General features: G+C 57.2%; 4 protein-coding genes across 4 annotated transcripts; 3 read left to right on the top strand and 1 right to left on the bottom strand.

Annotated features, from left to right (window-relative positions):
* Positions 1 to 2,238: 2,238 nt before the first annotated feature.
* INS49_006044 (uncharacterized protein) lies at positions 2,239 to 4,923 on the top strand (the record flags this gene model as incomplete). The annotated part of the gene is made up of 2 exons (XM_043166819.1): positions 2,239 to 4,781; positions 4,854 to 4,923. 2 exons carry the CDS (start codon positions 2,239 to 2,241, stop codon positions 4,921 to 4,923), a joined length of 2,613 nt encoding a protein of 870 aa, XP_043027963.1.
* A 1,197-nt stretch (positions 4,924 to 6,120) lies between these two features.
* Positions 6,121 to 6,678, top strand: INS49_006043 (uncharacterized protein; the record flags this gene model as incomplete). Its single annotated transcript, XM_043166818.1, has 3 exons — positions 6,121 to 6,144; positions 6,233 to 6,264; positions 6,384 to 6,678. 3 exons carry the CDS (start codon positions 6,121 to 6,123, stop codon positions 6,676 to 6,678), a joined length of 351 nt encoding a protein of 116 aa, XP_043027962.1.
* A 1,322-nt stretch (positions 6,679 to 8,000) lies between these two features.
* INS49_006042 (uncharacterized protein) lies at positions 8,001 to 9,826 on the top strand (the record flags this gene model as incomplete). Its single annotated transcript, XM_043166817.1, has 3 exons — positions 8,001 to 8,084; positions 8,312 to 8,355; positions 9,145 to 9,826. The coding sequence occupies 3 exons, from the start codon at positions 8,001 to 8,003 to the stop codon at positions 9,824 to 9,826; spliced, it is 810 nt and encodes a 269-aa protein (XP_043027961.1).
* A 1,012-nt stretch (positions 9,827 to 10,838) lies between these two features.
* On the bottom strand, positions 10,839 to 13,608 carry INS49_006041 (uncharacterized protein; the record flags this gene model as incomplete). Its single annotated transcript, XM_043166816.1, has 4 exons — positions 10,839 to 11,048; positions 11,135 to 11,868; positions 11,933 to 12,529; positions 13,107 to 13,608. 4 exons carry the CDS (start codon positions 13,606 to 13,608, stop codon positions 10,839 to 10,841), a joined length of 2,043 nt encoding a protein of 680 aa, XP_043027960.1.
* Between the last annotated feature and the right edge of the window lie 15 nt (positions 13,609 to 13,623).

The raw sequence follows: 13,623 nt of genomic DNA, 5'->3' as shown, positions 1-13,623 counted from the left end.
TGAGCAAGATCATGGCCTATGTCTGGCTTGCTGCATCTTGTGCACAAAAAAAAAGAGAGAGGGAGGATTCACGATGGATGACGATAGTGCAGCTACTTGCGTACTGCTCATGCTGGGGTTGGGAGAGGGAAGATAGTCCATCCAGGAGGCCCCACCCCTGGACCCAAGTATAGCTACATGGGCCATGTACTTTCCCTGCTTTGCACTGTAATAAATGACCAACCCCCGGGGCCCAACCTGATGATTTCCTGACTAACTAACCGGGTATCCGTACAGGACAGCACTTTGCCGTTTACGCTGCTGGTTCGGACCCACCTAGTCCAGCTGCTATCTTGAGAAATCCGTCCATCTGTTGGTCGCAGTATTATTAGCTTCCCTAAGCCCCGAAATTCATCTTTGCCAACGCCCAGTGTCCGGCGTCCAGCCGTTCCAGAGCGTCCAGCGCAGCGCTGTGTAGTGACATGTGCAGCGAAGGGCGAGGGAGGGCCCCATGGGCGAGGCCGTTTGTGCAAAAAATAATACTTAACAAACTAGTTGCCCCGTGCCTTCCCAACGCTGGCGCCCTCCTGGCTTGGAGGGTTTTGATCCCTTTCCCGTTCCAGTCTGCGAGAGAGAGAGTTTACGTCTACGACCGGCCCACCCCGACTGAGGGTTGTTTGGTAAGGTAACAGGTTAGCCGGTGACTGGCCCGACTACCTGACTGAACGACTGACTTATCTACTTTCCCTGACATTACCTACTCTCAAGTTACTTGAGGGACCAAGTATTCTTGCGCAGCCCCAAAATACTTCTGCCTATCTCAAACGCCCGTCGTTTTCCCCGTTCCTTTATTTTCTCCCTGGTCCTCTTGACATACCTTGCCTGCCTTCCTATCTATCTACCTACTTACTCAACTTACCCACGGACGCCAACTTCCACAACCCCATCACCAGCGCCAACGTCACTGGTGTGTATACGTGTGTTGCGAGTGCGTGCGTGCGACAGAGTACGTGCGAGCGAGCGTGTTCGTGCTTCCTTTCCCCTTTTTGATACTCGCGCCACGGCCTGCACCGACGTACATCCACACCTACGTCCACAGCCCGCACCCGCATCTTCCTTCTCCATCTGCATCTGCATCGCATCGCATCTGCACCCTGGACGCCCTTACCTGGCCCGCGCTGCACCGACCGACCGCAGTACCCCAACGCCAGGACCGGTCTATTTCCACTCGGTTGGAGCAAAATACTTTTGGGGTCTATCGGCACGTCAGCTTGAGTCGTGTCTCGCGTGCCATCGACAATCTCGGTCAGTACTGCATTGCTACTTGCTGCATTACCCAACCCAGCCAGCCCGCTGCGTCAGCGCATGAATATTCGACTATGCTAAGCAAAGCGCATTCACTGCCCTTCCTTTTCCTTGCCCGTTGCTGACGCCCGGAGCTTTGCAGACCCGCCCCTGTCCGTCCTTCTCGCCGACAACCGTCACGAACGTCTAAACAACCTTTTGATTTCCGTCAAACCATACTAGGTAAACGCCCCCCCCCTTTCTCCCTCCACTCAAACTGCCTCCCCCTTCCTTCCCAAGATTTTGGTGCCGCCCGTCTCTAGCTAGTATCAACGGCCGAGAGACTATTATTATTACATACATGCTACATGTTACATGCTTTACTTTCTCTGGTTTTTGCCTGCCTGCCCTGCCCTGCCTGCCCTTCCGCCCCGCCCGACATGTTTTAAAATACGCAATGCTTTTATTTTCTTGCCAGAAAACGACCTAGTCTGACACTCACATCAGCTCTTTCATTTCCCTCCGATGAAACCGTATCCGCTCAACTAAGCGACCGACGTATCTCCGTCTCGTACCACCGACCAACCCTCTCATCACCACCGCCACGACCACGGCGCCCTTTACTGCTTTTTTCCCTTGTTTTGCAAAAACCCCCACCACAGCTTTGCTGCTCTCCACCTGTCGACCGTTTGGGGTATTTACGCAACTGCGTGCACAGCCAGTCACAAACGTTCGTCCCATGTTCATCCGTAAGTCTCTGCCCGCACTAAACACCAGCACACCTTGAGCAGGTTTTTTTTTGTTCTCTTGTATGCATTGCTGATGGTCGCACAGGAATGAACTTCTGTCACCGGTCTGCAAAGTAGGATCAGACCGCAGCAGAGCGAGAGCCAGGAGGACACGGCTGCCTGTTGAGTACCTTGCCCGGTGCTAGCATCAGTCAAGCCTCGCATGCGCAACTTGCAAGCGAGCTGAATGGGATCAGCCATGGCGGACAACGACGTCCAGGACTGGGCCGAGATCGAGGCCACCTACTGGTCCGACACGATCAAGGCCCGGGCCGAAGAGGACCGGATCATGGTTGGCAAGTTCGAGGCCAGGACGTCACCTATGAGGCGGCAGCTTGCCCTGCTCTTTGACCAGCGGGAGGAGCTGACCAGGCAGCTTCAGGAGATCAAGAGACAGTGTGACGCTGTGGAGGCCGACCTTGACGGCGTTTCTCTTCAGTTCGAAGAGGCAAAGCAGATCACCGCGGCCGACCGGGAGCGCAAGGACGAGAGCGCGCGGGCCTGGTTCAACTACAACAAGTCGAGGACGGCGCAGCCCCAGCCTCAGCAAAACGGTGCAGGCCCACGGCAGAACGGACACACGAAGGCCAGGGGCAGACGGGATAGCAGGGTCAATGGTGACACGCCCGCTCGGGGAAGCTTCACTGCGGTCAACGAGAACGGCAACGGCCACGCCGGCCAGCCTGCTTCGGCGGACAGCTCGCCGCTGTCAGAGCCACGCGATGTGTCCCCGCTGGACAAGGACCTAACAGGCGCCGAGATCTACGACCATGAGGGCAACCGCATCGTCCCCATCAAGCGTATCGCTCGCGAGAACAAATTCACCCGCCAGATCATGCAGATCCCCATCCAACGCCACATTGTCGTGCGTCCCGGTCGCAAGTTCACGCAAGAGACCATAGATAGCATCTATGAGCCGAGCGACGCCAAGGGAGCGAAGTGGCTGAGCTGTATGATCCAGGCAACTGGCGAGGAGCAAGAGTCACCCTGCTCGGCTTGTATTAACCGGGCGGGGACCTGGGTCGGCTGCGTCATCGTCGGCGGCGAGGACTTTCCGCGGTGTGCCAACTGCGAGTGGAACCGGCAGGGATGCACAGGCTCGTCATATCACCAGATACGTGCACGGGACGAAGACCTGCAGACGACCCGGAAAGACCACAACTCACCGTCTCTCGGGGAGCACTCTGTGCTGCCCTCCCGTGAGGGAAGCTCTTTTGGCGGATTTACGCCTGTCAATAGTGGTCTATACAGGCCCCCCGTCGCAGATCCCCTCGATGGCCCTTCGAGCGTGCCGTCCAAGCGCAAGTCCCTGCCGAGCAAGAAGGGCGGCAGGAAGTCGCTCCCCAGCATGGCGATCAGGGGCAAGGAGGACGCCGAGCCGATGGAGGACTCGATCTTGGGCAACGTGGATGGAGAGGATGCTCAGTCTGTCGAGCCCGCCGACCCAGGCCCTGAGATTTCTAAGGAGACTCTCCTCCTGCGGGACAACGGCGTCGAATTCACAGAGCCTGAGATCATGCGCGGCGTGCCGCTCGATCGCATCACACCAGATCACCCCTACTGGGACCCTAAGTGGGAGGAACTGGACCAGGTCACTCAGCAGAAGCTGGATAGCTGGAAGCGGAAACTCGAGGAATGCCTGGCTCTTAACAAGAACCGCTTCCTGGCCGGTAGGCAGGTTAACCGTGGCAACACTATCATGACCTTCCTCCAGAAGACCGATTTCCACCCCTACCAGCTCGTCGGCAAGAAGTGGATCACTAAGGGACTTGTCAGCTACGACACCATTTTCCGTCTGGCCCAGGTGATCGACGAGCTTCCTAAACTCGGAGTCGATGTGACGCCCGTCGCATGGGTCCGTCAGCGCATGCATGAGCTCTACATGGAGCAGGGTGAGGACTTTAGCCTGGCCAAGACGGTTCACGAACTTTACCACGACCCGAAGCTGAGAGCCCTCCGTACCAAGGCGGGTGTCGGCAACATTGGACGACCTTCGGGAGTGAAGAAGGGCATGACCACCAAGGACGCGAAGGCAAAGGCCAAGGATAAGGATGCTGCGAATGGAACTCCGTCTAGGAAGCGGAGACGCCAGTCCAGTGGAAGCCTGAAGCAGGAGCTCAAGCAGGAGGATCAGGCCAGCCCTATAGGCTTCGCCATGTCGCCGCGCAGCGCCAAGAAGCAGCGGTCGGGCAGCAGGCCCAACTCATCGGGCAAGCAGGACGCCGAGACAAGCGCCGTAGTCTCTCCATCCCTCGCCTACTACCCCCAGACAAAGTACGGCGGTACGGCCCAGGACGAGTTCGCGCACGACGGCTACACCTCGACAGACTCGTATAGTGGCGACCACATCATGTCGATCGACTTCCGCGTCATGCAGCTCAAGACTGCGCAGCACACGACTAACATGAGCCACACGCAGTACTGGCACTGGATCAGCGACAAGACCAGCCCGCACTTCGAGCACCAGGTCCTGCGCACGGTCGAGCCTTCGGCCTCGTGGGGCGTGTACAAGGAGCCGCTGGACTTCCACCTGCGGCTGCACGAGCTCGAGCTGGTCGAGTACAGCCTCGAGCCCGGAAGCGACTGCACCAAGATCGTCGTGCACACGCGGCCCGTCGCCAAGGTCGAGCACAGGGGCATTGTGATGGCGTACTTCAAGCGGCAGAGGACCCTGAAGCGGTTCCTGTGCTTCCTGGACAAGAAGGGTATCCCTCTGGTGAAGCGACCCGCGTGAGTACTCCCCTTTATGGTCTAACTACTGTTGTTTTGAGAGAACATCGGGCTGACTTTTGGTGGCGACAGTGAGTACATCGAGAACCAGTGGAACGCTATGGAGTCCGCTGTGCTCCCTCGCAGCGAGGATGACGAGTAGACGCTCACCGAGAGCTCATCAGAGTTTTTGATGCAGCGCCTCTTTTCACCCAAATCTACACCTTCACCTTCGAGTCGCTACGAGTGATGCCGGAGCTCTACCAGGAGATCTCACCCGCGCGGCATGGCTATTCCAATTTCTCAAGAATTCCAGTTTCAGAGAGGGAAGCTCCGCTCAGGTCGACCAACCCTTTTCGTTTTAGGCCCTTCTGAGGGTTGCGCGAGCTGGCAAGCTCGCGCACATGTTTTCGAACAGTGTTCTAATATCTTACACCTGACAGAGGCGTCAAAATTCTTTTTTGGAAGGGTCACATCTTCAGTGGCCCCTCACACCATAATGAGGCCCCTCCTCCAATCACCACATCGAAGAAGGAAGGAGGGACGGAATGAAAAAAAATCGCTGGCACGGAGGCGGCGTTATGGAATGGAAGCTCACATTGCAGACGGGAGGCAAAGGCATTTCTCGCGAGGGACAGGAGTTTGGCGGCGGGGCACTTCTGGGTTCTGTGCCTCTTTGTTTCATTCGTTCCACTGCTTTCCCTTTACTGCCATCATATCGGATCAAGGACGCACCAAAATTTTTCTTTTACATGTGTGTGTGGTGGTGGGCTTGCATTTTCTGGCTCTGCGTTTGGCATCGTTTTGCCTGGGAGTTTTCCGCGCCGGGACATGGTCGCGCGCAATCCTGGGGTTTCAGGTTCATACTGGCTCGATTAGGTCCTCATAGATCCATTAATACTGCATGATGAAGATAAAAGAAAAAGGAAGAATATTCTATTGATAACTCAAGCGTCTACTCGCCAGAGGAGTGTAGGGGCTTGGTTTTCAGAGGCTGGGCATCAGGGTGACGAGATCTGAAACCTTATGATTACGGCTCTGTATTTTTGTGTATTTATTGGATCTGGATCGTGATAACCGTCACAAGGCTTTCGCCCAAACACAACACTCGTGTGTAGTCGACTGGCTGCTCGGCTGTTGGAAGGGGGCCAGGCGACCGGGGTCGGGTCCGCCAAGAGCATCCAGTTTCCGCCCCGGGCCCCACCCAAAAATTCCCAGCGGCAGGTTCCGCCCTTAGCTCATTCGCCGTTTGGGCGGGCTTTTGCGACGGACGAAGCCTTCTACAGTGGCTTTGCCTGCCAGCCTTTCTACTTTGCAGCTACTCTCCTTCGTCGATGTCGCCGCATCGCAAACCGCCACAATGCTGTATGAGATGATTGGAATAGTGAGTAACACCTTCCTGCCACGTCTGGGGCAACACTGGAGTTGAATTCTGCGGACAATTTTGCTGACGCGCCCTGCGCCGCTTGCAGGTACGACCCGGCAACCTCGCCGAGGTCAAAGAGTATGCGCTCCCTCCCCGCGTCCCCCAGACTTGAATGACAAAAAACGAAACGCAACGAGCGAGACCGAACCCTACCTTGACACAAGACGAGGCGACTGACTTGGCGCGCACACGAACAGGATCGTCCTCGCCGCGGGCCAGCTGGTGCTCCGCAACGGCGGCGTCGTGCGGTCGGTGGACAACTGGGGCGTGTTCGCGCTGCCGCGGGCGGTGTCCAAGAACCAACAGCTGCACCACAACGGGCACTACTTCGCGATGCGGTACGACGCGTCGACGGCGGCGCAAGGGATCGTCCGCAGCACCATCAGCCTCGACCCTCGCGTCATCCGCTCCACCAGCGTCAAGCTCGGCGACGGCAAGCTCGAGTCGCTCAGCCGGTTCGGCCAGATCAGCTGGGCCAACTCTGCGCTGTAGTTGGGCTGTTGTTGCATAGGGGAGGGATGTTGAGAGCGAGAGGTTTTGGGGCTTGGGAGGTGGGTTGAGGGGATGCTTGGAGATGATCTTGGATTCCACTGTGCGGAGGCGAAATCCAAGGACCGGTACAATATCTGTGCCGGAATGTTGGCCGAGAGAAATCACGACGCCATGGGTGTGAGACGACAGCATTGAAGACACATACGGACTAGACGGCGGCTAAAAGGACACAACGAGTTGGAATGCTACGTCCGGCCTGTGTACGATGTTCAATATTCCAGAGGCTCTACTCGATTGCATACCAGATAGACAGGTTGGAGACCGGGCATTGCCATACAACCGCGCGGAGTAGACGCGCAGGAAGAAACTGGAATCAAGGGAGTACAGCTCTTTAAGACAATCTATTGTAGATTGACGCACTGTGGTGATGTGAAAAATGGTAGTTCGGGTGGCACCAAGTAGTCAACCGTTGACAGACTCGGGCTTGAGTACCGGCTCCCGTTCTTGATACTAATCTATTAGGCTCTTGTTTGCCTCAACCTTGTTCTTGCTCTGGTGCTTTGGAGTGCCCGTGCTTCCAGTAGACTCTGGCCTGATACTGACATTGGCAATTCATGTATCCTGATCCTTGCGTCCTTTGCCTCTTCGGAGTTGTACGGTGTGTCTGAACGGCTTGACGTATATGACGATTATTTCCCAGCACCGAAAACTTTTTTTAATTTTGGGGGGCTGTCTCCAGCGTGAGGTTTCTCAACAGCCTGAGAGGGATACCTGGGTCCCTCAGAATTTCTGTGTTGGCTTTGGTAAGGGTAACAATCTATTATGTCTATGTAATATGCCCACAGTCTACATGAGCATGAGAGAATTGCCGTCGCTATGCGGATGGGTACTCGTGCCGTATCGAGACCCCATGCAAAGAATCGCTTTGGAGACTTGCCGTCCCGTGGCGCCCCACCTAGACTCCTCAGATACTACCCCACCAGGACTTGACGGTCCGCCCGCATCAGCCTTGTCGTCACTTCCCATTGCGTGCCCAAGACCTTTTTTAAGCCCAGGCTTCGGTCCCCGTTCACCATCTGCCTCCCTTGCACAAAACCACCCACTGCCCTCCGGCGAACCTGGCAGCACCTGTGCACAAGATAAAGAGAACCCTCCGCCTGTCTCTGTCCCGCCGGCCTTAGCGAGTCTGTCCTCCCTGTGACCACCTACTCCGATCGACGCGCTCGTCATATCGACGCGGGAGACCGCTCCGAAACATTCGGCCCGACCCCTGGCACACGACGACACTTTGCGACCACTCGACCACCCTCTGGTACTCCGAGATGCCTCCTCTCAACAGCGCTCAGAAGGCGCTCGTTGCGCAGTTTGTTGCAGCTACGGGGGCCAATGAGAAGACTGCACAACGGGTACGTTAACGTTGCCTTGCGTACCATGTCATGTCATGCGTGCCCCCTGCCGTCCAGTCCTGTCCCATCCTGTGTCTTTACACCGCCCTGAGAAGTCCCTTGTGTTCCGGAATGGCTCTCTATCAACTCTCCTCACCTCACTTCACTTGTATATCCAACTGTTGTGACCGGGCAATTTCCCCTCCCTCTTTTGTCTGGACTTTGAGCTGATTTCTTGGGCGGGACAGTTCCTCAAGAATGCCAACTACAGGCTGGACCTCGCCGCCGATACGTAAGTTCTAGGTTGACTTGCCTTGACGACACTTTTCCAATTGTTTTCGGCTGAGTGGGGCTGCTGCCTACCTACCTGCCCTGTTGTTCTCGACGCTCTGCCCCGGACGCCCTACCGACTCGAATCGAATCCTCGCTCGAAGTTTGCCCAGGCGACTGCTATTTGGACAAAGGTCAGCAGGGCGTGCTATATGTGGAGCAAACTACAAAAACGGAAGCCTAGAGTGCGAGCCCAAGGGGCTGGCGCTAGTGCCACTTTTGCGTGTGTTCCTGGTCTTCCTACTTGGAATTGGATGCTTCACTGCAACGGGACCACTCCCTGAAAGTGGTGAACAAAAGACCCTTGAACGAGGAAGAAGCATATATTGTGTATTTGGGTTGTGGCATGTGTCAACATGCTCAGGGAGCTCTTGAAGAAGATCACGCGTCGGGAGCCCAAGCTGAGTCGGAGTGACCACCCGAAACCCTCGCCTTCAACCCCGGTGCCCACGATACCTGCCACCACACTTCAACTCCAGGAGCCCCTGCATACCCCATCAACCATGGCTAAAAGAAGGCAGGCTGCGCAAGGCGCCAGAGACACTGCACGGTATGCCACTGGACTTGTCAGGAGGAAACATCTGACGGAGCCACAAATTCCCCCACAGCACCTCACATCATCATCCAACGCGTTGCTCGCTACAAAACGTCAAACATGGAGGATATGGAGGACCTGCGCTTGAATCTGTTTGCATTCTTCTCTTGTTCTTGCGAGTGCAACGAATGGTGGCTAACATTTGGTTGTTTACAGTTACCTCAGCAGCGGTGGCGGCGCAGACAGTGGACGTGTCGCAGCCATCGAGAAGGCGTACGATGACCTCGTCACCCCAGCTCGAGGTGACACCAAGGAGTCCCTCTCCGCTGAGACAACCCAAGAGTACCTCGAAGCCCTGGGCGTCAACATGGAGAACGCCGAGCAGTTCGTCGTGATGGAACTCGTTCAGTCACCCAGCATTGGTGAGATCACACGCAACGGTTTCGTCAACGGATGGTCTACTACCGACCTTACCACCTTCGGCAAGACCGCCCAGAAGAACCACGTCCGTCGCCTCATCAACCAGCTCTCTACCGACCCCGCCCTCTTCAAGAAGGTCTACCGCCACTCCTTCATCGCCGGCAAGGAGGCCAGCCAGAAGTCCATCCCCCTCGAGCACGCCATCGTCTACTGGCAGCTGCTCTTCGCGCCCCCAGGCCGCCCCTGGAAGTCTGCCAACCGCGACTGGGCCAAGCTGTGGGAGGATTTCCTGACTGAGAAGTGGACCCGCTCCGTCAACAAGGACATGTGGAACATGACGCTTGAGTTCGCCAACAAAACGATCGATGACGAGGCTCTGAGCTTCTATAGCGAGGAAGACTCGTGGCCCGCCGTCGTCGATGAATTCGTGGCTTGGCACCGCAAGCGGGAGCAGTCGGAGGCCATGGACGTCAACTAATTGAGCGACCCTTGCAGGCTCTCAGCAGACTCATGGCCGAGGTGACAAGAGCGAGAAATCCTCAGTCTCCACGTCCATCGCGAACGGCATGGCATTGGTTTTACTACTGAGTAAATGTGTCCACTCTGGGCACAAAGGACCTGCAAGAATGCTCTCAGATTAGGCATTGAGTGAGCATATTTTGAGGGGAGACATGTAAAGCAGTCACCATTCGGCGGCGGAAGGGGGAAACAAAGACTTGAACTCATTGAGCGACGGCGTAATACGGATCACGGCTGCGATCGGGCTTGGTCGACATCCAGGAAGACAGAGCCGCATCGCAGATTGTGCTTTATCGAGAGACATTTTGAGGCATGCTTCGCAGAGGCCCAGGTTGCGGGGTTGGGAATGGACTGGCTGGTGAAAGTGGACGGACGGACGGACGTTGATGTCACGCGTCTATGTACTGCCTCCTACTCCTCCTCGCCGCCTTCTAAAGGACATGAAGGGTCTGGCAAGCGAATACCACAGGGAATACCAATTGTCAGGTTGCATTCGTCTAATTGTGTTATGCTGCCTCCCCCTCGCAATCGTATTCTGGTGGAACCACAGATTTGATTTTGGACTCCCAGGCCGAAGTGTTGAGAGTTTTGCGTGGTCGAGGGGTCGCAAGCACGCGGTGGACCGTCTTCCAGAAGCAACACAATGAATGGGTATCGCTATGGAATCGGCACTCTCTGCTAAGTTATACGCTTCTGCGGCAACAAAAAGTATACAGTAGTACATCCCAGGACACATCCTTCCATCCCATCCCCTCCCCGCTCTCACCCCGATGCAGTAAAAATTGTGCACACCTTTGATATGTTCTTTATCTCCTGTTCTCATTCTCGTGATCATTTCAGCTTCTTCCACACGCTCCCCTGCCGTTGCCGACGTTATATATCCTCTGGTTGAAGCACCAATGCATGCCCCAACGTTGACCGAAACCGGCCCGCTGCACCCCATCTTACGTCCCATACCTTCAGCCCGCGGTCTAGTCTCCCAGGGGCATGCCCTCAAGCTCGTCGAGGAGCCGGCGCCAGTTATCCGCCAGCATCTCCGCGTACTTGACGCGCTCCTGGGCCCAGTCCTGGTTCCACCGCGAGACGTGGTACTGCGTGGACTGGAAGGTGATGAGCTCGTCTCGGATGCACTCCTTGACGAACACAGAGCGGTTGTGCTGGTTGACAATGGACTCCTTGTCCTGTTGCGGTGGCCCCGGGTTAGCATTCACTGTAGAGGGCGGGGGTGAAAAAAGAAGAACAATGGTGGAGGCATTTTGAAACTTACCTTGATGATAGCCTCCACGACCCTCTCGATCTCGCCCGGCTTGATCAGGCCATCGGGCTTGGCCCTCAGGTTCGCCAGCTTTGTCTCGTTGTTGTCGATGCGCCTCTCCAGGGCGGGGATGTTGTCCCGGTCCAGGCGCTCCCGTCGGTCAAATAGGTCACGCACGCTCACCAGCGCGTCTCGCTGCCTCTTGAGGTCCTCCAGCACGCCCTCGTCCCACGCGCGCGCCTCGTCCTCCATGAGGGTCTGCGACGTACGCAGGTGCTTGCTCATGGCGATCAGGCCGTCGTTGACCAGCGGCACCTCGTTCGTGTCGGTGGCGTACGTGTCGGCGGTGGCCTCTGTCAGGGAGGTCAGCGAGAGGGCGATCCTGGCGTGGTCAGCCGCGACGCCCTCGCTGCGCTTGACGAGGCGGTCCATAACGCTGCAGACGCCAATGTACAGTTCGGCGCTCCGCCGCACGCCAGAGCGCGTGCGCAGGAAGAGCTCCTCGAGCTCGGCGGGGAGCGAGTCCTCCAGCCCTGGCGGGAGAGCACGGCCGGCGAACTCGTCCTGCACGGAGATGGTGGCTTGCTTCCGCCAGACGGCGAGCTCGGTGGGCACCGTCAGGAACATGATGACCAGCTGCTCTTGACTGAGGATGGGATGCCTCGACACCGCGTTTAGGAACCGGGCAAGGCCTCGGCGTCGTTTCTCGATAAAGGCACCATCGTTCGACAGGTGGTTCCCATTGACTGTGAGGGGTCAGCTTCGAGTGCCTGAATGTATTGTGCCCCGGCTTGGGCACGTTGGACTTACCGGCAACTCTCTTTGGAGGGAGGAGCGGCAACACCCTGAAAGGATACCTCTTGTGCAAGCAGTCCAGTAACCACACGAAATCACTGTATCTCCGGATTACCTTGCTTCCCCTCCTGGCGCTTCCTACTTCATAGTTGTGGTGTTGGAACATGAACATGCCCTCTTTCTCGGGCAGCAGGTTCACAACAATATGCTCCTCGATGCCGCTGCCGGTCCTGCCGCTACCTATCGTCCTATTTGAGATAGGGCCAGCCCGTGGGTCGGCATGCTCCCTACCCACGCTGATACCCGCTGGTGCTCCGAAAGGACTTGTCACCGGGTTCGACGCCACAGGATTGCCCACCGGGGTGCCGCCAAAGAAATCACCGGTACCCCAGCCGGCTCCTGGAGAAGTAGCCGGCGGGAACGAGTCCTGACGCGTCGGGGCCGGGACGGGCTCTCCTACAGACTCTATTGAAGCTGTGGTGAAGGTCGAGGTTGTGCGTGCAGGCGGTCCGGTGGGTTCGCGGGCGCCATTGCTATCGCCATGGCCATTCAAGGGTGGGTTGATCTCTGCAGGATGCTCTTCAGGGACATGTGTCTGAGGAGGCGCGGCCTCTGTTGCGTGTTTATGGTGCTTGTGAACATCGGGTGTGTTCCAGGGATCATCTGAGTATTCCATCGACGGCTGTGTGGGTGCGGTATCCTTGGCTGGTGGAGTTATCGGCCGCTGTGGAGGTTTCGCGGAGAGTTCACTGGTACGAGCAAAGAGTTCTGCAGCGGGCGTTCCTAGAATGCCTGGGAGGCTTGGGATTGGGAGGTCTAGTACGAGGAGATAGGACTGTTAGCAGCAATGACGATGGAAAAGAAACGCAAGCGGGCTATAAACACCCAAGCACGTAAGATGCGTGTCGTCAGGTAGGGTAAAGCAGGGCACACAGCAGGGGGCCGGGGGCCCCACAGGAGCTCTGAGACTTTCGAGATGGGTATTGGGGGTGGGCGGGCCAATTGACAACACAGCCGGGCGAACAGCGCATCCACCTGCAGGACATGGTGCCAATGGCGGTCACAGATAAGAGATAGAGGGCACTGTGATGGATGCTGCGGACCGCGGTACAGGCGCTTGCGTGGGCGAGGTGGGCAAAGTGTGGATTGATGGATTGGCAGACGGAGCAGGACGGAGCAGGACACTCACTTCTTCGGCGTTCGTCGATGCCGTCCAGGCTGATCGTCTCGTGCTCCTGGGCGAGGCCAATGAGGCCCAGGAACACGTTGAACTCGTTCCTCCCAAGAGCGACCTCCCCGCCGCCCGCCGCAATTATACCCATTATTCTGGCTTGATCGTCCGCGCCCATCTTGGCAGCAGCGAGGACGCGCATAACGCCCCCGGACGCGACCTTGCCCCCGCTGCCATTCTCGCGTACCACGCTGTCGAACGTCTCGATGTAGCTATCCGGCACGTCGGAGGCGGGCAGGAGGTTGCGGACGATTTCGGCCCTCGAGTGCTGCTTGCGCGGCGTGGGCATGTCCCATGGCGACGCTGTCCCGCTGCGGGCTACGTCGTCGTCCTGGAAGAGGGAGTTCGAGTTGGACGGGTTGTTCGAGTCCTCCTCGTCGAACAGCGACTGCCGAGAGCGGGCGAACGACGAGGTCATGGACGGACTCTCGTCCGCCTCGGGCTCTCCGAATAGCGACATTGCTTCTTGTTCAGG

Source organism: Diaporthe citri (assembly GCF_014595645.1).
Source record: "Diaporthe citri strain NFHF-8-4 chromosome Unknown scaffold_2, whole genome shotgun sequence".
NCBI lineage: Eukaryota > Fungi > Ascomycota > Sordariomycetes > Diaporthales > Diaporthaceae > Diaporthe > Diaporthe citri.
This window is presented reverse-complemented; position numbering and strand designations above follow the sequence as displayed.